We start from the raw sequence: 25,229 nt of genomic DNA on the forward strand, positions 1-25,229 counted from the left end.
CTTCTCTACTGATAAGAATAATAAATTTCTGTACACAACTCTTTGCTAATTTGACCAATCTCTGTATACAGATGTTTGTGGGGGCGGGGGGGAATTCTCCTTTGCACTCTAAACCATTTCCTCCAAACAGACTTCAAAGGGGCTCCTTGTAACTCCCAATTAGCTGATCAGCTGTTACAACAACCTCCTTTGGAGCTGGCAGTGTCAGCCAGCTGATTGGTGCAGTAAATGTGTCTTAAGAAGAGGTTGCTGTAACCATCAATTAGCAGATTGGCAGTTTTGGCAACCTCCCTTAAACACTGCTTAGAGCCTATTTTGGCATTAAGTGGAACAACAACAACAACAACAACAACAGGTGATTGACAGATGGGCATTCCTGCTCACCTGTCAGTGTTTGCCTGCAGCTTCAGTTCTCCACCATCAGCCCTAAAGTAGGAAAGATAGATGGTGCTCAGGAGATGTTTGGCTTGTTACATGCATCCACTGAGTCCAAGATCCCCCTTCCTATTGCTTTGGGAACAGCCCATCACCAATAGTGAGATGGTTACTGAAGGCCCTTGATGGCTGTGGCTCAATGGAAGCTATGTACTGTCTCCTTTCTGTCCAAGCCAAGCCTTCTTAAGATCTTTGGGGGCAAAGATAGACTGAGCAGATGCCTGTCTCTGGGCTGGGAGCTAAGGTTGGATAGGCTTCCTCTCAATAACCCAGTAGAAGCCTTGATCATTGCTTTGTAGGTAAGGGTTATCCACTTCTAAAACCTCTTAGCTGCCTCACTGCTGCTGACCCAGATGTAGGAAAGATAAAGGAGAAGACCAACAAGACATAGACTGGAGAATGTGAGCAAGAAGGGAGGGTGCGAGCAGAGCTGGTTTGTGTGCTGATGTGTGTGAGTAATATATAAACAATTTAGTTTTGTCTCTCCGTAAGGAGCCTTCACTTTTTCCGTGCCATTCCCTTCAACAACATGTATGTATACAGTGGGAAAAGGGAGGTACAGAATGCTGCTCCTTTTCCACCGCAGGAGTCCCAAAGCAAAGCCCGTTGAGTATAAGTGAAATCTAGACAGACTCCTAATGAAATTTAGAATGAGATTTTTTTTAATAAAAAAAACCTTTTTGAAAAAGCTGCATTGCATTAAATGTATGGTATATGTAAACAATTACTTTATTTGGGGAAAGCCATGTTTGAAATGTGAAGCATAGCTATTTTAAATTCATACCACTTGCACTCAATGTCAGGCACTCTGGATGCAATATCCTATATATTTCCACAAAACACAAACATCTGTTTAATTTAATTATGGAAGCGTATGTGTTTTTAATGAAACTGCTGTGGTTTTTCCGTCTCTTATTACCATAATTCTTTTAATCCTTAATCTTCTCTTTTATATTACCTGTTCCGTATGTAGCTGCTTTTTTCACCTAAATACGCTCAGTCACTGATATTATACCGATGTGTCTAATCAATCTTTCTTAATTTTATTACAGCGGATATTCAACTCCTTTGTGTACACGGAAAAAATTTCAAATGGAGAAAGTGAAGTTCAGCAGGTAAGAATTCCTTTGCTGATCAGCATTATATGGCAGTAACATTATACTGTAGTAGTAATCAACCTAAAATTTTATATCTGCAGTAGCTGGTTTCTGTTGTACCTTTGTATATGTCTAAAGTTATGCTCTTTGTATGTAAGTAGAAGTTTGATATATTTTCGCATAGGCAGATTTTAGCGCAGCTTACTATTTCATGAATTGCATGGTGTCCCGTCCTCCCCCCCCCCCCCCCGTTTAAAAAGAGATAATTGAGGTTTGACTCTGTCATTCTGCATCTCTCTCCCCCTTGATGCCTGTAGATGGCTGCATTCACACTAGACTAGGATTCTCTAGTAAAGTTTCTCTGAGTGGAGAAAACAGCATTCAAACCTCCTGAAGTGTAAATAAGACAAAACAAAACAAAGGCAGTTCATCTGGAAGCACTTTTGCTTGTCCTCTGCCTGCGGGGAGGAAAGCAGATCAAAGGATGATGGAATGAGCAGGGCCATGTGGGCCCACAGAGAAGGACCATTTGGAAGCAAAAAGCCCGCAGAAGAAACAAAAAGAAGATGCAACTGCGTCAATTATCCCAGGGCTGATGATAAACACAAGGGGCGGGTTACATGGCCTTCTACACAGCACTGATTAGAGCTGGCAAGGAGGTCATTGGGCCCTCTGCTTTCTGAAATGCTTATAGAAAGGATTTAAACTCCCCTCGTCCCTGTATGTTCCAAAGCATGCTAGGGCTTGTTCTAGGGTGTGTACTGCTTTCATACAGCGCTCCAGCTAGGCCTCTTGGGCTGAAGTGTCAACCTATGTGAACCAAGTTTTCTCTAGAAAACTTGGATCTCACATGCAGCTGAACATTCTGGGGAAACTGTACTGATTGCAGACCAGCTTACATTCCAGTGTTTGTCTGCCACAATTGATCTTCTCACAGATGAACTCTGAGAAGCTTCTCTGTAACCCCAGAGTTCCTCAGATAGAGAGCCACTGGCTTAGTGGCTATTGGGGAAAGAGTGGCGGTAGAAGAAGGCCCTTTCCTTCCTTTCCCCACGAGAAATCTCTCTTATCCATTAGTGTGAAGAGAAGAGAAGTGTTTTTAAAAGGGAAAATAGAGTTGATCGATCTTCCATTATTCTGTGGGGAAAGGAAAGATGCTGCCACTTAATTCTCATTTGTGTCTGGAATAGAGGCTAGAATCTTAATCTAAAACAAGCACCCTTTTTTTCATATCAGGTTAGTTTTTAAACTAACAAAAACAACATTTAAAAGTTTTACCTCATTTCTCATCCCATATTTTTCTGGTAATGTAAATTTAGTGTTTCTTTATTTAGTATTTATCTTATCCAACTCCTTTCTTTAAGGAGTTCAGGGCTGTGTGCATAGTTATTCCCCACCCTCATTTTATCCTTCCCACAACCTTGCAGAGTAGGCTAGGCTCAGATAAAGTGAATGGCCCAAACAGCTTCATACCAGAGTAGAGATTTGTCTCTGGGTCTCCCTTGCCCTAGCTGGATCCTCTAACCACGCCTCACTGGCTATGTAAATGTGGAATACATGCCCCATTGTAATTGTTACTAAGGCACGATGTGACATATATTTGGTGGTGGGAGAAGTGGACAGTTGTCAGGCAAAGTGCAATACCTTGTCCATCCCTTTCACTGCTAAGCCAGTGGGTTTCCAAAATTTGTTTTCCCAGAATCCCTTGGACGGTGTGCTGAGAAGTTTCCAAGCATCCCGTCATGTGTCAGTAGTACCCTTTCCCAATTACCATTAGGCAAGCAGACTGCTTTCTCAAAACATAAAAAATGGAAATTGGCGGGGAAACATTTAAGTCTCCATGGTCATTCAGTGAGACAAGAACGTTGTCATACGTCTTTAAAAAAACACCTCACAAAGTTTTGAAGGGAGAGTTGTATGAAGCAGCTGTGTTGGAATTCATTTGTAGATTTGACACTATCAGCCTTGAGCTGAATAGAGACAAAGTGACTACGGCAGAAATTAATTGTCTCTGGTTAGGTGTTTGCATCTCAGTATCTTTTGCTCTCTGGATTGGATTGCATTCACATTTGTGCTTTGCGTAGTAATAGGACTTATCTGTCTTGTGCATTGCTTGCATTCTGGACTCACTTTGCAGTGTGTATATTCACGTCAACTGAGGATAACCCCCAAGTTTATAGAGGTGGGATTTGACCCCCAAGTTCATGATACAAAAATGTCTTTTATCTTAATGGCACCAAAATTCTTTGTTGTTATATGCAGACTTAAAACAGAGTTTATTTAGTGATAGCCAGTAAGTTCTAGTAGTACTGTCGTAGGCCTGGAGAACAGAGTTCAAGTCTTCACAATGATCATTTGGGTGGACTCGCTAGGCCTCACCAGCTTCACATGTCATTTTCAGGCATTGCTTTCATATCAGGGTTCAAAATTAGCAGGCGCCAAGTGCATTTTGCACCTCAAGATTCTCCATGCGAACACCTAAAAAAGTCTGGGTGCCAGTTTTTGAGCCTGGCTGACACACAAGGATTACTGAAATGTATGTGCTTTGAAGCCTTGAAGTAATTGTTAAGGATAGACAATATGGAGTTTAACAATAAAGGGTAGAGTGTTTTGAAAACTGGAGTATGGTACCGATACTTTTATTGTCAACATCAAATTAAACTTGTATTAACAAGTTTATCTTCAGTGTATCTGAAGAAGTGTGCATGCACAATAAAGTCCATACCAAGAACAAACTTAGTTGGTCTCTAAGGTGCTACTGGACAATTTTTTATATATTTGTATTGACAATTTCTGCTAAAAATGTGATATTAACATTGTGTCACTTAACGTTAATTGTGTATTAATTCATGCTTAACAAAATAATAAATTAAAATTGTTGTCAACCCCACCCCCTCCCAGTGGTGACTAGACATTCTGTTTTGATGCTCACAACCCAGGTCCCAAAAGCCATTTGGCTCCTAGCTTTTCTAACCTAGCTTCTAACACTGCTTCATATGTACCCTTACTTGAAAGTCATTGAGGCTTACTTCTGAATAGACATGTATAGAATTGTGCTTTAAATGGGATAAACACACATGTCTGCCTCCAAGTTCCTGGGAGGAAGAGTATTTTCAGTCATCAAATGGGTGATTTTGGCTGGCTGGCAGTGTAAGTAGTCATGGGTGGAGACTTATTGAGTAATGCTTGCTGCTTATACCAGCCTTGTAAAAATCAGTTGTCTGACCAAATTTTAGAAACTGAAATAAGATACTGTCAGGGAGAGTTGACGTGACAATGATGGTGATGATACAGTAATTGCAAGTACCCTCTCAGTTGCTTGGTTATAAAAACACCTACCACCAATTTTCTATCTCCAATGAGCTTCTTGTTCTCCTAGAATCATAGAATTGGAAGGGGCCTCAAAGCTCTTCTGGTCCAACCTTCTGCCACTTCAGCAAATCCAGTACAATGCCATCTCTAATGGTTGACTATCCAGTCTCTGCTTAAACCTCTCATGCATCCATCACTTCTCAAGGCAGGCCTGTTTGGATGCTGTTCCGCTCATAGCATCTGGATGTTCCTCCTGTTGTTTAGTCTAAATCCCCTTCCTTGTTATTTGAACCCATCTCAGCATACTTAGTGTCAGAGGAAGCAGTTGATAATACCAGGTCATATGAACTGGCTATAAATGAGTGTTCACATACTCATTTTAATTAACAGGTTTATCACCTTGGCTTCCATTGCTGGCTAAGTGGCAGTGAGCTATGATAACTGATAACATGATAATTGATAATAGTGTCACGAAGAGTATCAAGATAATTGGTATACCCTTCAAGGAGTACACTGCTATCAGCCAAGTGCTGTGTATTACATTACCATTAGTCATGCTTAGGCTCATGTTGACATTGTTCAGTAGTTCTCCGAGTTCAGTAGTTCTCTAGTTAACCATTACTGTTCAGGGCAATATTCAATGTGAAGATTGGCTTTTGGAAGATACAGCTTAGAAATACTGGGCAACAATTTCGAGCTCCAATATATATTTGACAAAAAAATTGAGAAAAACATTGATAGATTAGTGTGGTGCTGTGGGTAAAATATTTTTAGTGACTACAAGCTTGCTCCTTTTTTAAAAAACAACACAGATCCAAAACTGCTCTGTGGTAAAGTTCCTTTGTGGAAATACCAGAGAAGGTATCATTTATTTTCTGCTTTCTGCACACTTGATTTTTTACATTTCTCAATGAGCCTTTGGCAAACATACAAATTCTTTATACACCCATTTTTTGCAATAGGAACCCATTTTTCGGGTATGACAGTGTTTTAATCACGTGTGCAAGGCATTCCTGTGGTCCCGCTAAGATGGCAGCCACTATGTGGAACTTATACCAGTGTAACTAGCTGGTACCCTTTGTTGCTCAATCTAAAAACACAATAGCTACAGGGAGGGAGATAGATGTAGTATAACAACTGTGAAGACGATTTGAAAAGATCCCTAGCAATTCTGTCATCACCCATCAAATGCACATCACTCCCAATAACACCCATGGGTTACCCATGTTTTGTGATGGCACAAACACTTCTCTTATGCACAAGCACAGCATCAATACCTTTTACAGAACAGGTGATGTCTCTTGTAGCTACAAGGTCTCTCTGAGGCTGTGCTCAGCTTGAACCCCTGTGAGTAGGTTTCCCCTCTGCTGCATTTCCAAGTTTATACAGTGGTGCCCCGCAAGACGAATGCCTCGCAAGACGGAAAACCCGCTAGACGAAAGGGTTTTCCGTTTTGGAGGTGCTTCGCAGGACGAATTTCTCTATGGGCTTGCTTCGCAAGACGAAAATGTGATTTTTTTTCGCTCCCCACCCCCTTTTTCTAAGGCACTAAGCTGCTAATAGCCTCTTAGCAGCTAATCCGCTAATCCCTTAAGCCTTTAATAGCCGCTAATAGCCGCTAAACCGCTAATAGCGCTAATCCGCTAATGGGCTTGCTTGCAAGACGAAAAAACCGCTAGACGAAGAGACTCACGGAACGGATTCTTTTCGTCTTGCGAGGCACCACTGTATCTCCCACTGCTGTTCACATTCACCTGATTTCTTTCCCCAGTGTTGCAGAAGGTTTTATCTGTGCACTTGCTGTCTTCTGTGTATGCTCTAAAGCCCCCCAGCAAACAATGATGTGAAAACACCTTAAGGTAGGAGACCAAATTCCCAGGAAGCCTAAGTTGTAGCCTGCAAACAACCACTATTTTCCCAGAGAGAATACCAGGGCCACACAAGGAAAGGTTTAACAATCCCGGCAAGCTACATGGAAGTAGCTGGAATATTCTGAACAGAAAACCCATAGCTGACACTTGGAGGAATGTTTGAGGCCTGCGTATCTTAATATGAAAAAGCAAATGGAAAACAGTTAGTTGTCATTTGGTGTGGATTGCCTTCCGTGATTCACTTATCTTAGATACATTGAGCTGCTTTATCAGTGGTATGTTCTCAAACCAGCCTGCTCTGGCAGGAACTGGTTGGAGTTGTAGCCCAGGACATCTGGAGGCCTCTATGTTTAGGGAGGCTAGCATAAACTAGCATGATAGCAATTGTCATTCCATTTGAGTACTCTGTCCTTGAAAAGTGACTAATGCTGGGCACTTCAAAGGATGTATTTAGGTAAGATGTTTACAAACTATGCTTATGGGAAAGAGATGAATTCCCTAATCCCAAGCTATTATGTTTGGTTTCACCCTTTTGAGTAGATAGTCTATGAATTCAGGTTTATTGATCAAGTAGTCAGTTGGCAAAAAGAATGGACAATAGGTCTATTCTGTTACTTAAAAACGGTATCCAGTGTGTGTTATTTCAGATTGAATTGTAACATTCCACATAACTAGTAGCCAGAATCTGACTGTGGAAACACATCATAGGATGCTCCATTGATTCTTATGAGAGATCATTTTCTTTACCCTGGCTCTGAATGGCACAACATTTAGCTGTGGTTGCAGATGAGAAGAAGGTTTGAAGGGTATAGAATTCAGTCCTCCTCCAACCTGTCCACTCCTCCAGTCTGTAGCTTTATGCCCGCAGAATGGCACTGGTGAAGCAGATATACTGGCATACTGCTCACACACCACAATAGTGCTGATGTGACTTAATTTCTGCCAGTTTTACTTGGTTCTGCTAATATAGCAGAGTTTCTACCATATCTTATAAGTCTTCAGTTGGTTGCATCTTAAGTTAGTTGAACTTCGGCCCTATTGAAATAATAATAATAATAATAATAATAATAATAATAATAATAATAATAAGAGTTTGGATTTGATATCCCGCTTTATCACTACCCTAAGGAGTCTCAAAGCTGCTAACAGTCTCCTTTCCCTTCCTCCCCCACAACAAACACTCTGTGAGGTGAGTGGGGCTGAAAGACTTCAAAGAAGTGTGACTAGCCCAAGGTCACCCAGCAGCTGCATGTGGAGGAGCGGAGACACGAACCTGGTCCCCCAGATTACAAGTCTATCGCTCTTAACCACTACACCACACTGGCTTTTCACACTTAATAAAAGCTTAGGTATGACTTGGTTCCCATTGAAACAAATGCAATTTAAGTACAGCTTTGTCTTCTGTCTTTCTGCTTTTATTGCTTAAGAGTTTTATTTAACAGTCAAACTTTTTTTAAAAAAAGTATTCAGATTGTCTTATAAGAATTTATCTACATGATAATGTGAAATGGTGATTTAAATTAAGCATTGATGAACTCAGTTGGTAGCAACTGGTGTGGGTTCTAATAAATTATTCTCACCTTGAATGAGGAGACTTAAGAGACTGGAAGCAGTACGGCAACAGTTCTGCCTAAACACAATAGGCAGACAGTTCAAAAGCATAGGTGGCTCCTCAAGTATGTGAATGAACAGTATATGACACGTGTAGAAGTGCATATTCCACAGATCAAAGTGGTCAAGTAGGCATGTATGAGACAAGGTGACCCTTCATGTAAACGCTTCCTAAGCCGTTAAGGGCTTTACATGTTAATAGTAAAACTTTGAACTTGGTCAAGTAGCAAAACGGCTGCCAATGCAGAACTTTGACCAGAGATGCAATATGCTTGATAGGATCTCACTCCTATCCGTGCAGAATGGTGCAGCATCATTATGTAAAGCAGTTTCTGGACCAACCACAGTGGAAGTTCAGTGTTGAGTAATCTAATTTTGAAGTTACCTGTGCCTGGGCGACTGTGATCAAGCTATCCCAGAAGCAGTCACAGTTGATGTACTAGCCTAAGCTGGTAAAAGGCTGTCCCAGCCCTCAAGGCCACCTGGGTCTTCAGTGACAAAGTTGGTTTCAAGAGCACTCCCAGACTGCAAACTTGCTTCTTCACATCTGATTTCTGAAACCAGGACCGTACAAGTCAAGGTTATTACTAGTAGTTATAATTTATGGTAAAGTCAGTTGTCCTCCTGGATCCAGGTGATGTTTCAAAAACAAAACAAACTCTGTATTTGAATGTACGTCCCATGGAGACAAAATCCTATTGCCATAAAGAATGGCCCCAGGATTGCTGCCAATTTTGGTACAGTGACAAAATGTCACAGAATATATATTCTAGGAATTTAGTATTTAATTGAAGGACATTTTAAAAAAGACCTATAATAAATATGGTAAAATATGCTATGTGCATGAAAATAAACATTTAAATATCCTGACATACTTTTACCACTGTACATCCCACATCACATAGTGTAGCCAAGACAACCTTCGTGTTGAAAACTTTGTGTGAATTTGAGAGCTAAAAGGATTATTGTCAAAGTAACTGTAAAATCTAGGCCTTTTGAAACCATCTTGATTCTTTCAGAGACAGTCTCATCGGCTTTATTTGAAGGATAATGCCTTTCACTGCCATTTTCTGGGTGGTCTGCACACCACTTAAAATCATATGGGTTAAATTATACAATGGGTTTTAGAAGAAGGGGGTGGTGGTGGTGAGGTTTCTGGTAAAGCCTCCAATATATGTTGCTTACACCACGGCCCTAGATGCATACATTAACTCTTAACAATATATAAATAAATGTCTAAACATTCTAAGTATTGTGACGAATACTTAGCTGTCAGAGAAGATAGATGAGGCCCCTATAGAGTATAACTACCATGGATAAAAGCTCAGGATTGAAAAGAGCAAGAGAGTAAGTGAGCACTTCTGTTTTAATAATAACTTGGCTCTTTAGTGCTAATGAATCATGAGTACTGGAGGTTTATGTGTAGGGTAATATATACAAATGGATCGTATTAAAACAAATGCAGACAAATTGTAAGCAAACCTAATCCTCCATCAGCCATTCCTCTTATTGTTCATTAACTTCTTAACTGACACTTTAAAAGCATTTATTGCCAGTTTGTCAGCCGAGAGAATGTTTCTGGTAGGTTACTGATTTCATAATCATGTTTTTATAATGTAGAAAACGTAACAATTTTCTGCAACTCAAACACGTGAAAAAATACAACTGTGGCTTAAAAAAAAAAAAATGATTACTATGTTAAATTTTAATACTGTTTACTAAAACCTTAGACTTTATTCTTTAAAATTCAGAGTTGTCTGTCATTTGGAAGGGTATTTCCATCGAAGTCCTTCCCCCCCTTTAATAGTAGGGAGCAAAGTCAGTATTGTGGGAGTGATTTAAGGAATAATGATGGGCTTACCCAGTAATAGAAAGATTCTCTGAGAAATCATGTTTCTGCTGCCTAGAGAATATAATACAAAGCTTGAGAGATGGGGGAAAGAGTATTATTGGCAACATATATAAAATAAGTAATTATGAAACATTTTGTTATGATATATGATATGATGAGGTGCGAAGGACTTGAAGTCAGGAAAGTTAATTCTGCTTTTCAAAATATACAGCAGCAGCAGAACTATGTAATTAATATCCACTCTCCGACAGCCTTCATGAAAATAACCTTGATTTATTCTACTCCAGCTAAGACTCTTTTCATATTACCGTACTTCCAGTTCCTCTCTGCTTCTGCATCAGACCTTGATATGCTAGGGATGCTTTCTTCTCTGACAGTATTCCCACTTGGCTTCTGGTGATTTCAACATCCATGTTGATAAACTCTCTGAAACAATGTAAGGGGTCTTAAAAATGGAACCCTAGGCTCTAATACTTTGCCTTCTGTACCCCCAAGGCAGCATGTCTCCTGAAGGAATGACAGTCTGAATTGTGCTATCCAAATGTGGAGCATCGACAACATTTACAAGCCTCTGGTTAGATGACTCAGGGAGACTGCAGCTCCACCTTGTCCTATAAATCTTCAGCTCTGGAGACAGTTTTTCAATCTGTGTAGCATCTCACAGCAATAAGGCCCTGCTCACCACACTTACCCCACACTGCCTGTGGAATGTGACTGTTTACTTCCCTCAAGATGCGCTGCTTTCTTCTAACATTTGGCTCATAAGCTGTTGCCTCTGGAACTGCACTTTTTCACTTGTCCTAGAGATTGCGCTGCTTGCTTCTAGCCCCATCACACTAATGGCTTTCTCACTCCTGACCTTTGGGGATCTGAACTTTTTACAACTTGCATTCCTGCTGCTCGGTGGACCCTGACATAAAGTTGTCTTCTGTCCCCAGCTGCTCCCTTTCACTTCCACTGTTGGAGCAAATACTCCTCTCAGTGGCATGGACATTGTCTTGCTCTTGCTTCCTCTAAGAATTGCTCCTCAAAGAATCTCTCACTGTTGCTGCGGAATTTATCCTGACAATCACCTTTTCAGTATTTCCATTATATCTGCTGTCCCCAAATCTATTGGGGTTCCTTGAGGTTTTCGCCTTGGTTGTCTTCTAGTCTTTCTTTACCCACAGCTTTGAGTGCCATCTATTTGCTGATCATTTTAATCACTTCCGAGGTGACTGTTTAAAGATTCTTAAGCCAGCCTAGGACCTAGGTCAGCCTCCTGCCCTTTACACATTATCCACTATTGGGAGTTAGCTGGCATTGGTCTGTGAACTCCTTTCTTGCTACGTAACAGGTGACTTTCAACCCAAAACTTATTTCTGCTGTTCCGTATGGACTAGTAGCAGGTCCCTCGCCTTTGAGCAAGGCTTTGTGGATGGCAAGAACTTCCTTTCAACTACAAAAAGGTCAACAAAGGATAGTTAAAGAAACCAAGATAGTTCAGGAAAAGAAGGCACATTATTGGCACATTAAAAAGAGACATACAAGCATTCTAATTAATTACTATTAAAAGGGAATCAAAGCTACTATCTTAAAGCATACAAGGGAATAGTGACTTCACATGTAATTATATAGAACAAAAAAAAACCAACAACGATTCAAGATGGCGGCACGGCAGGGAGCTGCATAAAGAGACTCAGCGTTGCTCCTTCCACTTCCACTTCCACTTCCAGGTCACCACGATGCACGAGTGCAGGGTCGCGCATCAGTTGAACACATATAAATCGGTCATTGCCTGTAGTTTCAGATGGCCTTCGTTTGGTTTAAGCTGCAGAGGAAATAGTGTCTCTTTGGTGCAAAGTTATTCTGTAGGACGTTGCTAAATGTGCAGCCCCATTAAAAAAAACCAACATACACAAGTTCATCTGTTTGCTGAAGATTTGCTAGGATATGCAGGGAGAGATAACTGAGAGGGGCAACCTCTTTGATACATATTTCAGAAGTAGCTCTTAGTAATTTTACATGCAGCAACTTGTATAAGTCTGCTTGTGAGAAGGGTCAGGAAGTGTCACTGTTGTATAAACAAGCCACCAGTGCAGGCTTAACTGTAGCTCTAAGGAAGGTGTTAGCATTGTATCATATGGAAAGAAACAGCTGATAGATAGCAGGCATTCCCATAGATCTCCTGTTTGTAATTCAACCTGTCATCAGATAGGGGATGAGGCTGCTTCCTAAATCCAACTATGAGTTAAGAGATGATATCAGATACAGCTTGGCAATGGAACATACAAAATAGTTTCTGGAGAGGATATAATAAAATTTCTGTGATTGTAGCAAACTCCCTAGTTTGAATTATACAGGACAATGGCTAGCAGTATCAAGCCACTTAGGAGGCTATGGGTGACAATAGAGGATATGTTCATTAGAGTTTTGTGAATGACAAACCAGGACTATAGATTGGAAGGGTCTGTTTGTCTCTTGTTGTGCTAAATTCTTTGCAGCTCTCCAAAGGCTGCTGTTTGAAATTAACAAATTAACAAAAGAATTATTATTATTATTATTATTATTATTGGAATCATGCAGTTTTAACTCCTGCTACATCAAGTGTCATTATATAAGTGTTGGCTTAATTTATGCATGTTTTGAATACAGTTTTATAGCATACAAATTTTACAGCTGGCATCAATAAAGCATGCTCTGAAGCATTTTTTAATTCTCAACCAGTGAGGAGGCAAGGAGTGGGGTGGAGGAGAGAACATCAGAGAGAGTTTAGCATTAAAAGGAGCTTTTAAAGCTCAAGGGGTATATGCAAATGAGTAAGCTGTCTCTGAGGAAATGGAGAGATTCACTGATGTTACGAACAAATATTGTCAATAGGACCAGCAGCATTTGATGTGCTTTTTACACATGGGTATAAATATGCAAACAGGTGTTATCCATGTATGCTTAGTAACCAAACTCTGGCTCCCAGATCCCATTGTTAGTGCAAGGGATAACAGCCATCTTGGCAGGAATGTGCCATGACTTAATGTTTTGGGAGCAAGAAGGGGAAGGGGAAGAATAGAGGAGAGAGTAGGGATGGGAAAGCACTTTTCTTTGTTGGGCCATATCAAAAGATGGCCACCCCTCTGCTAATCCCTCGTGCCCATTTTAAGGGGTACACAAGGAGTTCAGGGCTCTGAATGCAGTGTTGCACCTGTCATGTGCTGTATCTTCTGCTTGAATCATATAAACTAGAGTAATGTGTTGCAGTGGGCTATTAAGTTTATTGTTTGGTTTATTCTAATAAAGGCTGCATGATTTGTATTGTCAGGAGGGCTAATGGATTTATCTTGCATGTATGCCAAGTTGGTGCTATCAGCCAGATCTACTAATATATATGACAATTTTCCTACTGAGAAAAACTGATTCTGCAGCTTCGGTATTTTCCAATAAAATGTGGAGGATGGAATTCTTTATATTTCATAGTGTAAAGGGGAAAAACTCACCCAAAAGCAATTGGTTTGTGGAGGGGGAAACAGAGAAACCTCCTCAGCATTACCTCCTCACTGACAATTGAGACCAATTTAATGGTGTTAGACTCATAGCTTAGTTGGGACTATTAGCAGTCCTCTGGTGTGTTAGTAATAAATCATTCTACAATGCCAATTAGGTATAATTCTACAAGTCATTTCATTTGAACAACATTCTGTTAAAAACTATGTTCCTTGGAGACCTGTAATTGAGCTGTAGTATTTGATGGAAACAATTGAGGCAAAGTCACTTCTCTTATCAGTGTAGGCCTCATTATTCATGTAAGGAAGTAAATCATGATGAAATGACCTGTTATTAATAGTTAGGAAGGACATTTGTCAGTCTCGGAGACTAATGAACAGGCCAATTATGTATTTCAGGAATCCATACACAAATTGAGTTGTGTTTTCAGGTTGTTCCTTTAGGTGGAATATGGTGTGTGTAAGTAAGGGGTGATTGAGGGTGTTGAAAGGCAGCCAGTTAGACATTACTAATTAAAGAACTTTATCTGCCTCCGAAGGCAAGAATGCATTAAAATATGATATTGAACATTTTGCTGTGAGCTGTAAATTGTTAAAAGATTATTCTCTTTCTTGATTTAGGCTGCAAGCTGGAGGTAGCTTCTTGAAAGAATTATGAAGAAAACTTGAAATATGCCCTCTCTCACATACACATGTATACACAAATATAGATATATAATTATACACGCACACACAACCACGCACACACAATATCTTGGGATTTCTGATTCCTGTTTTTAACAGGTTGCTTACAGATGTGGCTCCATGTAAAACAGGATGTGTAAAAGGAAGCCAGTTAAAGAAGAGGCACATCCTGTTTTAGGGGTAAAGAGCTACTGTTTCCGTTTTGGCACAACAGCAGCTATTCCACTTATGCAGATGATGCTACTCTATGTGTCCCCTTACTGCAAATTAGCATAGGGGAATAGTTCTCTGGTTCATAGCACTGATTGCCGAGAAAAACACTATCTGGAGCATAAGCTGAGAGTCAAGCATGATAATAGAATTGTATTCAGCGTATTGCAAAACTACATTTACATATGGGTTTTCAATATGTATAGTAAAGACATATTGAGAACATTTATGCACACATCTGGTTTGGGGGCCCCTAGAATGTAACACTTACTATACTTCTAAACCGTTTCATCCCAGGTAATATGGCACTAGAATTGTGTGTAGGTTTTCAGCAAATCTCTAACATGCATCCTTCAAGTGACCATAACATATAGGTCTTCTAGATCAGTTTTTTCATTGTGGATGAGTGCATTTTTGGGGCTCCGTAAACATGCCTGTGGAAAATTTCAATTTTATTACCACCATGACAAAAGGATATCTTATCAGCCTAAATTTACAATACTACTAGAATACAATAGGGTAGTTTAACTACTGCTTTGTTCTGGCACATATATGGTGTTGGCGGTCAGATGAGAGCCATGCCACCCTCATGTACTACATTGGCCAAAATCAGTTAACCAGTTGTATATGTATTAATTGGAAGTTTAGTTTCTTTGATATCAGTACAATTTATTATCAGGATGTTTGATTTTGATTAGTTTGATCTGGTTTTAGAGTTAAAGCTGAATTGAAAAATGTGCAGGTGCCCCCTCAGAAATGAAAACACAATGCGGTGCAAAAAAAAAAAAAAAAAGCATATTAAATGCTCTGTAGCAGATTGAGTTCCTGTAGCAGAAGCCAACACAATAACTCTTGGTAGCACGGGGGAGCTTCCCTCCTTCTCTTCCTGCTGTGCTTCCACCATATTCACTCTGGAGCCGGCATAGGCAAACTCGGCCCTCCAGATGTTTTTGGCCTACAATTCCTATGATCCCTAGCTAACAGGGCCAGTGGTCAGGGATGATGGGAATTGTAGTCCCAAAACATCTGGAGGGCAGACTTTGCCTATGCCTGCTCTGGAGTGTGAGGAGAACCCCCAGGACAATGGGAGAGGGGAGGAGATGAGGCTCCTTCCATCAGGGAAGCAGAAATATTTGTGTTAATGGAGAAATATCGTTAACACAACACTGAATATTCCCGCCCGCCCCCCGCCCCCACATACGTGTCGTCCCAGATTATGTCATCTTTTTCATAAATTAGCATTTGTCTTTAAACTGTTCATATTAACACTAGCTGTTCATAATAGCAAAATAAAGAAGCATTTCTTCATGGTAAATATTGCGGGTGGGATCTTGGGTATGTTTCTTTCTTTTAGGCATTTCTCTTTGGGCATTTCATAACAAGTATACAGTATATATGCACACCCAAAAGCAACTTTGATTGACTGATTATTTATTTATTTTTAAAAAATTGTTTAGCTTGCAAAAAAGATCCGGGAAAAATTTAACCGGTACTTGGATGTGGTAAATCGGAACAAGCATGTAGTGGAAGCTTCATACACTGCTCATCTGACATCACCTCTGACTGCAATTCAAGACTGCTGCACCATTCCGCCGTCTATGATGGAGTAAGTATTCAAAAGGATCCCAACTGAGAGTTGCCTTATTAATTGGAATAAGCCCATTCGTCTGGGGACATCTTGACCTGGTCTTGGGGCAGGGCCCATGTGAGAGAGGCTTGGTGGAGCAGACGGTCTGAAATGGTTTCAAGTTGAACGCTGATCCCATGGGAATTATGGACATCAGGTTGTTCCGTGAAGGCAGTGTCAGTGAAACCTTTTCACTCCATGGAGTGCATTCCTTTCTTCACAGCCTTCCAGTGTTGTGCAGAGTTAGAAGCAAAAAGTGGGTGGACTGTTACCTTCGCACAGTAGGCCTGTTTCTATAGACTCATGTGCTTCTCTGTCCTCCATCTGTGAAAGCAATAAGCATTATCAGTGTTCATGGACATAATTCTACCCAGGCAGAAGCATGCAAAGAGGATATAGAGAAGGAGGCTCTAAGTCTGGCCTTGAATTTGCCCTGTTTTTTGTTTGTGGCCTAGTTTAAATGGTACATGTTGAATGATGTACTTGCATTATCAGGTCAGCTTTTAGCCAGTACATGAAAGTATAAGTATTTTCAGCCTAGTGCTTTGGTTTGGGAACATGGTGCTATTGAGTTTTGTTAGTGTGCTGTTAGAAACAGAAAAAGTTTGTTGTAGTAAGGCATTACAGAAGGAAAATTGGCTAACGTTTCAGAGTTCAAAATTGATTTATAAATATGAAAGACTTGTTTGGAAAACATGATTAATGCTGCTTTTAAAAAATATCGCCGGCCTGAAAGTTGAAAAGGCTGCACATTTTTGGACTGTATATAAAGTGCTTTGGTTGGCTGATCAATATTAATTAACAGACATAAAAGCCTCTAAACAGATAATAAAAATGCATTACAGTATATGAAACAGGATCACTTCAGTTACAGAATGCACATAAAATGACCTTTATATTTATTCTCTACCTTTACTAAAGAGAGTTGGCTATGGAAATATTGACCTTTGCTGCAATTGTGTCTTGCAAATAATTATTGAGAGTCCCAGTGAATATCGGGCAGTGGGAAGCAGGTTTACTAAAAACAGATGGCTTTTATATGGTCTTATAAAAGCATACTTCTGTTTAATAGCTCAGGACTTCCTGAATTACACTGATAAGGCATTTGTTGGAATACAGTTACAGATTTAGTGATAAGTACATTAGCTGTGTGTGGCTTTTAATTTTTAGAAGAATTAATTTTGTAGTGCAGTTCTGAGCGCATTCTCTGCCCATACCAACCTCACTTTGCCCAGCCTATTTTGAGCCAGGCTAGAAATAGCAGAGGGCTGTTCCTTATAGGAGTTACTATTTAAGTGTGCTTCCATACAGAGTACACTGGAAGCATTGAAAGGGGCTGTGCATTGATCACTGAATATAGTTAAGTTGTGAGTGGGCAGCTCACAAATACTGTGGGCACAAGCCATGCGTTCCAAATCAACAAAGGTGTGAAGAAGAAGCTGTTAGCCTTAACCACACTGCAGCCCTTTCTTTCACATACCACTGGATGAGCAGCTCCAGCACTTCTTCACAAAATCACAAAGAGCAGTGGAAGACTTAACAGAGTTAAGGTTCCATTGTGGAACCATAAGGACATAAGAAGAGCCTGCTAGATCCTCCTGCACTTAGTAACTGGACTAGAATGATTTCCAGCTGGAAGGAAAGTTGCGTTAAAGAGAGGATGTGACACAGGCATGGACAATGGCAAAGTAGGCAGAGATACCGTATTTTTTGCTCTATAAGACTCACTTTTTCCCTCCTAAAAAGTAAGGGGAAATGTGTGTGCGTCTTATGGAGCGAATGCAGGCTGCGCAGCTATCCCAGAAACCAGAACAGCAAGAGGGATCGCTGCTTTCGCTGCTCAGCGATCCCTCTTGTTGTTCTGGCTTCTAAGATTCAGAATATTTTTTCCTTGTTTTCCTCCTCCAAAAACTAGGTGCGTCATGGTCTGGTGTGTCTTATAGAGCGAAAAATACGGTACTTATAGAGGGCTGCTTTAGTCAGGTTTAATTATTCTAGCCTGAAGCTGAGTACAGCCAGATTCCAGGAGCCCAGCAATCTATGGTTAATGTTAACTGGTTTGTCTGAAATCAGTCAACTTCGAACCAAGGGTTATGAAGCTGAGTTATTTCAATAAACCATAGTTAAGGTTAACCACCATTTAGTGTTTGAACAGAAGGCTAAATTGCAAGTAATCTAAACGAGAAGCAAACTGGAGAGAGGAGGAAACACATAAACCCAAGATTTGCACAGGCAACTTCCATCATGGTTAACAATGATTTATCATGTTGACTAAACTCAACGTTATTTGACTCAGTTTTTGTTCTCTGTGCCTTAATTGATTATGCTGGGTTTGTTTGTTTTTTAAATAAATCCTTAAGGGACATTTTCTTTATTCCAGTACACTGAGAGAAATTCTTATCACTGTAACATATTACTTGACAAGTCTACCTTGGATTCATGAGTGTAATATTTACATGGGTAAACCAACAGATCTATTTTTGAAGATCATTTACTTCATGAATGCGATAATTGCTTCAGAAGTGGTCTGGCTCACCTTTTTAAAATAGCTGCTTAAATATTTGCTATTGCAGTTCAGCTTTATCACAGCCTTTTCTTCTGTTTACATGCCCTCTCATGGGCTGTTAAGTTGTGAGATAAGGAGATTCCCATTCTGATCTTTCAAGTTGCTGGTGGAGTTGTATTTTCAAGAATACGAAACTGGATTTGGACTCAGCTTAATGGAATTTCAACAGTGTGCAAAGATGGCTGTAGAGATTTGGAAGGACTGAGTCTTACAGTTTTGGAGTAAGTGTATTATACAAACAATTTTCTTAAGCACTCATTAGAAATTAGTATTTGATTTGTAGGAATCCCAAGTATGGGATAGGCTAGGAAGAATCCTTCTAACACAAGTATTATCAGGGCATACAATGACAAAACTATTATTTCCATCACAAATCGCTGCAGTGAGTTAAATTCTAGTATAATTAAGTGCTGAGAGAATAAAATAGAACCCCTCCCCATTATCATAAAATTCTGTCCTGAGTTCCTAGTTATTCTCACTATTAAAAAATAAATAAGCATTTAAGAAGCCTTTGAGATTATACTTAGCACCATTCATGTTAATATAACACCAGATAAACAACATTTGTTTCATCCAGACATATTGGAAAGTCTCCAGGTTAGTCAAATGGATAATGGTTTACTGTGTTTGCATTCCTTAAAAACAGGTGCATGCTTAAGTGCTTTCAGGATTAGAGCTCCATTATTAGTTCATTATAACTATTTTAAAATAAAAGCCATGTTTAATATTTTAGTACTGTACTGCAGTATGCAGATAAAATATTAGTTACAAGAATATGCCTTGCTGTTAAAAAACAACAACTAGTTTTAGCATTTTAAATAAAATTGTTAATTTTGAATTAGTTTGTAATGTAGCTGCATTTACCCCAGGGAAAACACCTTTATAGAAATTTAAACAAAGAATGGGAAAAAGGACAGGTCTTGTTACAACAACAGATGAGTGTCATTTTTATATACACATTCTCTTTCTTCACCCCCTATTTTCTAAAACTGAAACTGCATAGAAGAAGTTGATTTACTTTGTGAATAGAGGCTGAATGCAATCCAATTGGAGCTTACTTGAACACTGTTTTGATGTAAGATTCAAAGCTTCTGCAAATTTATTTTATCTTCTACATTTGCTGATCTTCTGCTTGTAAATCCTGTTGAAGGAGAATAAAAATGACTGCTGCCTGATGGGAATTAAATGTCTGAAGTTCAAAGCAGTTTGCACATCAGAGCAAACGTCAATCAAATGAACATCTTGCAAGCTAGGCAGGGAGCGAATTTCTCCATGGGGAAGAGATCAAAGTGGGAGTCACAGTTCTGTTTTCTCCCTCTGGATGCAGTTTCGATCAGTTGTTCATTAAAGTGAATCCAGAAGGAAGGGTTTTCATGTAGTATAGAAAAAGAAAGGGGGAAAGAAGAGGGTTGGGTAGTGGGAATGGATGAGACTTTTTCTTGCAGCTGAAGTTAAGAGCACATTTTGATCATTTTTAATTGCAGAAACTATTTTCCACCAAAAACCTCCCCCCACCCCACCCCTGGATTGTTTGGGGATTTGTTACAGATACATTTTTTCAAGAGTTTTTATAGAGGACATGTTTTAAAACCTGCTTAGTTAATCTACATTCTTTTGTTTGAAAAAGATGGAGGGACTAGTTAAACAACTCCCCAGTCCCTATTTAGAGTGCCTATATATATTATTTGTCTGGAGATCAAGAGTTCATCTTACATTTTTTGTGATTAGTATCTTAATCATTAGAAACACGTCAGGTTTTACGTTTAAGTGCTGTTACTGTATACATTTTAAGGATGGTGAAAAATAAAATCATGAAATTGCCAAATTGCCTGAAACAATTATTAGTACCATTAATAACATTAGTTGCTTTTAAATTTTAATGGAGTTGTTGTAAGCCATGGACACCATGCAGCAACTTCCAACGAGTACATCCTCCATTTTCTTTTATGCGGAAGGTATTTCTGGGCATGCACAATGCGGGGGGAAATCCCTGTATTCATCTGGTGCATTTTCATTCTTAAGTTATAGTGGGGGCTCCTCAGTAGGACTTACATCTGAGTAAACAAAGTTAACAAGGTTGTATGAAATGAGACTAATTTCCTTAAATTTCCCTTTCCTGTAATTCATATCCCTTCTGATTTTTTTATTTGGAAGGCAGAATGTAATGCAAGATGTTGGGAACAGACCTGGATATGTTTAGACTTGAGCAGAAATGAGCTAGTTTGGATGGTTTCTGCTAACTTAGGTACTGTGTAAAATTTATAGAAGGATTAGCATCAAGGCCAGGGGTCGGCAAGGTTTTCCTCGCCTGGGCCGGTTCATTCCAGAGGAGATCCCTCCGTGGGCCAGATTGCGTGCGCGTGCCCACAATTTCCGGCGTCAGCGCATGTGCAGACGCGATTACCGGCACAGCGGAAGTGAGGCCCCGCACCACATTGCGCCGGTTTAGCGCAGCGCACAGGGACTCGGTTCGGGGGCGGCTCGTGAGCTGGTTAAACAACCTCTGTGGGCTGCTTGTGGGCCGTGGGCCTTAGGTTGCCTACCCCTGATCAAGGCTGTGCAAAGTCAGGAGTGCTCTGATGGTGTTTCCTGCTTGGCAGGGGGTTGGACTCGATGGCCCTTGTGGTCTCTTCCAACTCTATGATTCTATGATTCTATGATTCTATGAAAGTTGCTAACAGGCCTAAAGCAGTGCCATAGCTACCGGGTTTTTTTTGTCTTGGGTGAACTTGGCTAGCTAGGTGTTTTGCCCTGGGTGAAGCCTCCAGAGGGGTGCTGTTGCAGCTTCCAGATTGTGTGTGTGTCCATGTGCGTCTGTGTGTGTCTGTCTGTGTGTGTCCTGTGTGTGTGTCCGTGTCCGTGTGTGCGCGCAAATGCACATGGAGGATGCCAAACTGGGTCTTTGGCCCCAGGTGAAATAAAGCCTAGTTTCACCCCTGCCAAAAGATATGTAATAAAGGTGAAAGGTAAACCTCCCTTGTGGAGAGCATTCCACAAGTGGAGACTCACCATAGAAAAGGCCCATTCTCATGTTGCCACCCTTTGGACTTCTCATAGAAGAGGCACACAAAGTAGGGCCTCAGATGATGATCGCATCAATTCATATGGAGGAGACCGTCCTTGAAGTATTGCAATCCTGAGCCGTTTAAAGCTTTATAAGTTAAAATCAGCACTTTGAACTGGACCCAGAAACTAATTGACAGCTTTTGCAGTCAGGCCAGGATTGGCGTTATATGCTCAAATTGTCTTGTTCTATTGAGCAACCTGACCACTGAATTCTGATCTGCTGAAGTTTCCGAACCATCTTCAGAGGCAGCCCCACGTATAATGTACTGCAGTAAATCGCTCTTCCCCTAATGCAAGCTCAAGGAAGAGTCCATATTTAAACAACAGAACTAGTTCTTTTGTCTTATTAATTTTACTATTGCATTCATTTTAGGTTTGATGGAAACTTTAACACTAATGTGTCTAGAACAATCAGCTGCGATAGACTGTCTACCACTGTGAATAGCCGAGCGTTCAATCCTGGCCGTGACTTAAACTCTGGTAAGTAATGCATACTTGAGCATGTAACTTCTGCCTTTTGCTGCAGAAAACCAGCGTCCAGCACCACAGCAACTGCGTTTTATCTGATGCTGCCACACTGTTTTTAATTTCCAGAACTGAATGAGAGGAATACGTTTTCCTGCAATGATGTTGATATTCCAATATACCATGTAATTGATAGGACTTTATATCAAACTTAATTTGTTTTCTGTGTAGCCATCTGCCCTGGCATCAGTAATGTCAGTTCTTCATAGTGACATTACAAAGGGGCCTCTTTGATCTTTTGAGTTCATCTAACGTAGAGGTTCTGCAGCAAACTGGCATTAACTATGATTTATGAAGATGCCCTGAAATACTTCGTTTCTTTGATGTGCTGTGGGGTTTCTATACTGGGGATTGACCCATTTGCTTGGCACGTTATAAAGCTGGAGGTGTGGTTGCTGTCTAAGACTGCAAGACTTTTCACAAGAGATTGAGCCTTCGGTTAACACTACTTTCTTAGCATTGTTTTCAAATGGAAATAAATTAGCTTTACTGTTTAGAAAAGGGGTTGGGGTGGGGAGAAATCTTTTGTCATCCAGCGGTATATGTGGTTTTTTTTTTTTTTTTTTTAATAGCATGGGAGGGTTCTGATTTGACTTAAACTCCTTTGCCACCCCCACCCCCCCAGAAATGAAAGGTACAGATTAAGGGGCTGTAGAGGTCAAAACGAAGGTGTGTGTGTGGGTTTATAGGAGATGTGCAGTACAGATATAGGAGTGTGTGTGTATTATATCAGTAATGTAGGGGGTGCAGGTGTGTGATTTTTTTTACTGGAGAGGACTTTGTCCTACATTTTAAATGGAAAAGGACCATCTCAGGAGAAGCTGCTGTGATTGTAACAAGCAGGGATCACTCTTCAGTTAGCAATTGCACTTTCTTTTCCTTGTTACTTCTTCTCCACCCATTTCCTCTCATTGTCAGTCCTACAACTGATGATTTTGGAATGCTTGGAGTAAAGACAGGTGCAATTTGGTCCAACATCCAGCAATGCAGGAATCTCAACTAGATCATACATGATAAATGGCCATCCAACTTCTGCTTACAAACCTCCAAGGAGGGAGACTTCACTACCTTTCCAAGGGGGTCTGTTCCACTCTAGAACAGCTCTTACTGTCAGAAAGTTTTTCCTGGTGTGTGGAATGGTATATGCTGGCATGGCTTCACAGCTGAAGGAACATACTCGTGAAACTTGTATTTTTATATAGTGTATCTTGATTTCAGCAAGGCTTTTGACAAAGTTCCCCATTATATTCTTGTGGAAAAGCTGGTAAAATGTGGGTGGCCTTGTGGGGGTTTGGATTAGATGACCTGGGGGTCTCTTCCAACTCTACATTTCTATGATACCAGCATATCAAATACTAATTCAAGCCATTGGCCTTCCCTCGCTCACTTGCTGCTGTTACATCTTTCTCTAGCTGGGGGGGGGGGGATAGCAGTGCACTGAAGCAGGCTGCCTGAGATGGAACCTGCACAGCCTTCTTTTGTGTTTATTTCATTAACTTTTTCCAGGTAGAGGAGGTGGCACCAATGGTAGCGAGAGAAAGGGCAGAGTGCAGGGGGATGCATGACCGATTGCCTGAACAAGTATTCAGCTTGCTGGTATGAACACCTGTCCATTCCACTGAGAAGCCAGGAAAGATCTGCCATGAATTCTGATTTTAATTCACATCTGTCTTCACCTTTAGTTCATTTGCTGCTGTGTGGATATAGAGATTCTTCATAGACCCACTGCCATGTAGCTGATCCTTCCCGGGTGAACTCTTCACTGTTGGTGGCTGTGTATTCTCAAAGGAGAGCTATCGCTGCTGTCACTGCCATAATAGGCCGCTATATCTGGTTCTCCTCTTGTTGGTTTAATATGGTAGAATGCAGGAAGAGATATCCTAGGAGAGGTTATGCACCTTTTGAAATGCCTTTCAGCTGTCCCAGGAATCATCCATGCTACATACACTACAGCTTTGAGCTGAAAAGGTGGTTGAATGTTAACGAACATAAAAGGCAAATGTGGCTGGTTTCCTTTCCTTCCCTTTTCCTTTTCTGGCTGTCTGATTTATCCCTTGTGGGCCATGTGGGTTTCCATTTACAATGAATAATTATTATTTTGAGTTTAAGTCAGGAATCATATAAATGAAGATATGGTATTAAAGAAAACACCCAGCCAGATTTTAAATTTAGGCCCCTAATGTTCTTTAGGGAATTGCAGCATAGCTATAAAAGAATGCTGGTGCTGATGATTCTCTTCCCTATATATGCCAGGGAGTGTCATGTAGGAGCTCACTTTTTTGTGAGTTTAGACTATAACCCTTTGCACTTCCTGGAAAAACAAACAAACAGTAAAGCTTCCAGCAAATTAAGGCGAAACATTACAAAACTACTCATCATTACTGATCTGTTTTGTTAAGGGATCGGGTCTGTAGAAACTCTTGAATAATGTGGTTTCTATCCAAATAGACAGATTATTCCTGATACCTAAACAGGTTTGCAGTTGATTGTAGCCTCAAAAGCCTTTCTTCCTTATCTTCATCTTCAGAAAGTTCTGATAGTTCTTTTCCTCCAGCTTGTTAGTTCGTTCTGCCTTCCCTAGGGAGAGCTGCCAATTTTGCCATAACCCTGTGCTTATTTTTCTATGACCACAGTGTACAATCTTCCGTGAGATAAGCAGGGACTACTTCAGCTGAAAAAATAAGCTTTCTACACCCCCCCCCCTGCTTTCAGGTATCCTTTTATTTTTCATCCAGTAAAGCTGCAAGAATTCCCTGCTGAGATTTCTTAGTTTCTTCCTTGCTACAAGCCCTAAGAGGTGTACTTTGGGGGTCTCCTTTTATCTTCATTCCAAGTCTTTTACTCTTTAAAATACTTTCCTTTTATGCCATGTTCCTATGTGAGGCTTGCTAAGATGG

The 25,229-nt window shown here is 40.3% G+C and overlaps 1 protein-coding gene across 3 annotated transcripts in view; it reads left to right on the plus strand.

Annotated features, from left to right (window-relative positions):
• CACHD1 (cache domain containing 1) overlaps nt 1–25,229 on the plus strand; it is a 123,031-nt gene that overhangs the window by 46,208 nt on the left and 51,594 nt on the right. For 2 of the 3 annotated variants that reach the window (XM_083447976.1, XM_083447977.1), the window contains exons 2-4: nt 1,488–1,550; nt 16,006–16,154; nt 22,181–22,287. In XM_083447976.1, the coding sequence (XP_083304102.1) occupies nt 1,488–1,550; nt 16,006–16,154; nt 22,181–22,287 (319 nt within the window). Of the gene's footprint in view, nt 1–1,487; nt 1,551–16,005; nt 16,155–19,464; nt 21,306–21,412; nt 22,288–25,229 lie in introns of those variants that run through there. The other variant, XM_083447978.1, reaches the window with a different exon arrangement.

Source organism: Podarcis tiliguerta (assembly GCF_965153285.1).
Source record: "Podarcis tiliguerta genome assembly, chromosome: 6".
NCBI classification, from domain to species: domain Eukaryota; kingdom Metazoa; phylum Chordata; class Lepidosauria; order Squamata; family Lacertidae; genus Podarcis; species Podarcis tiliguerta.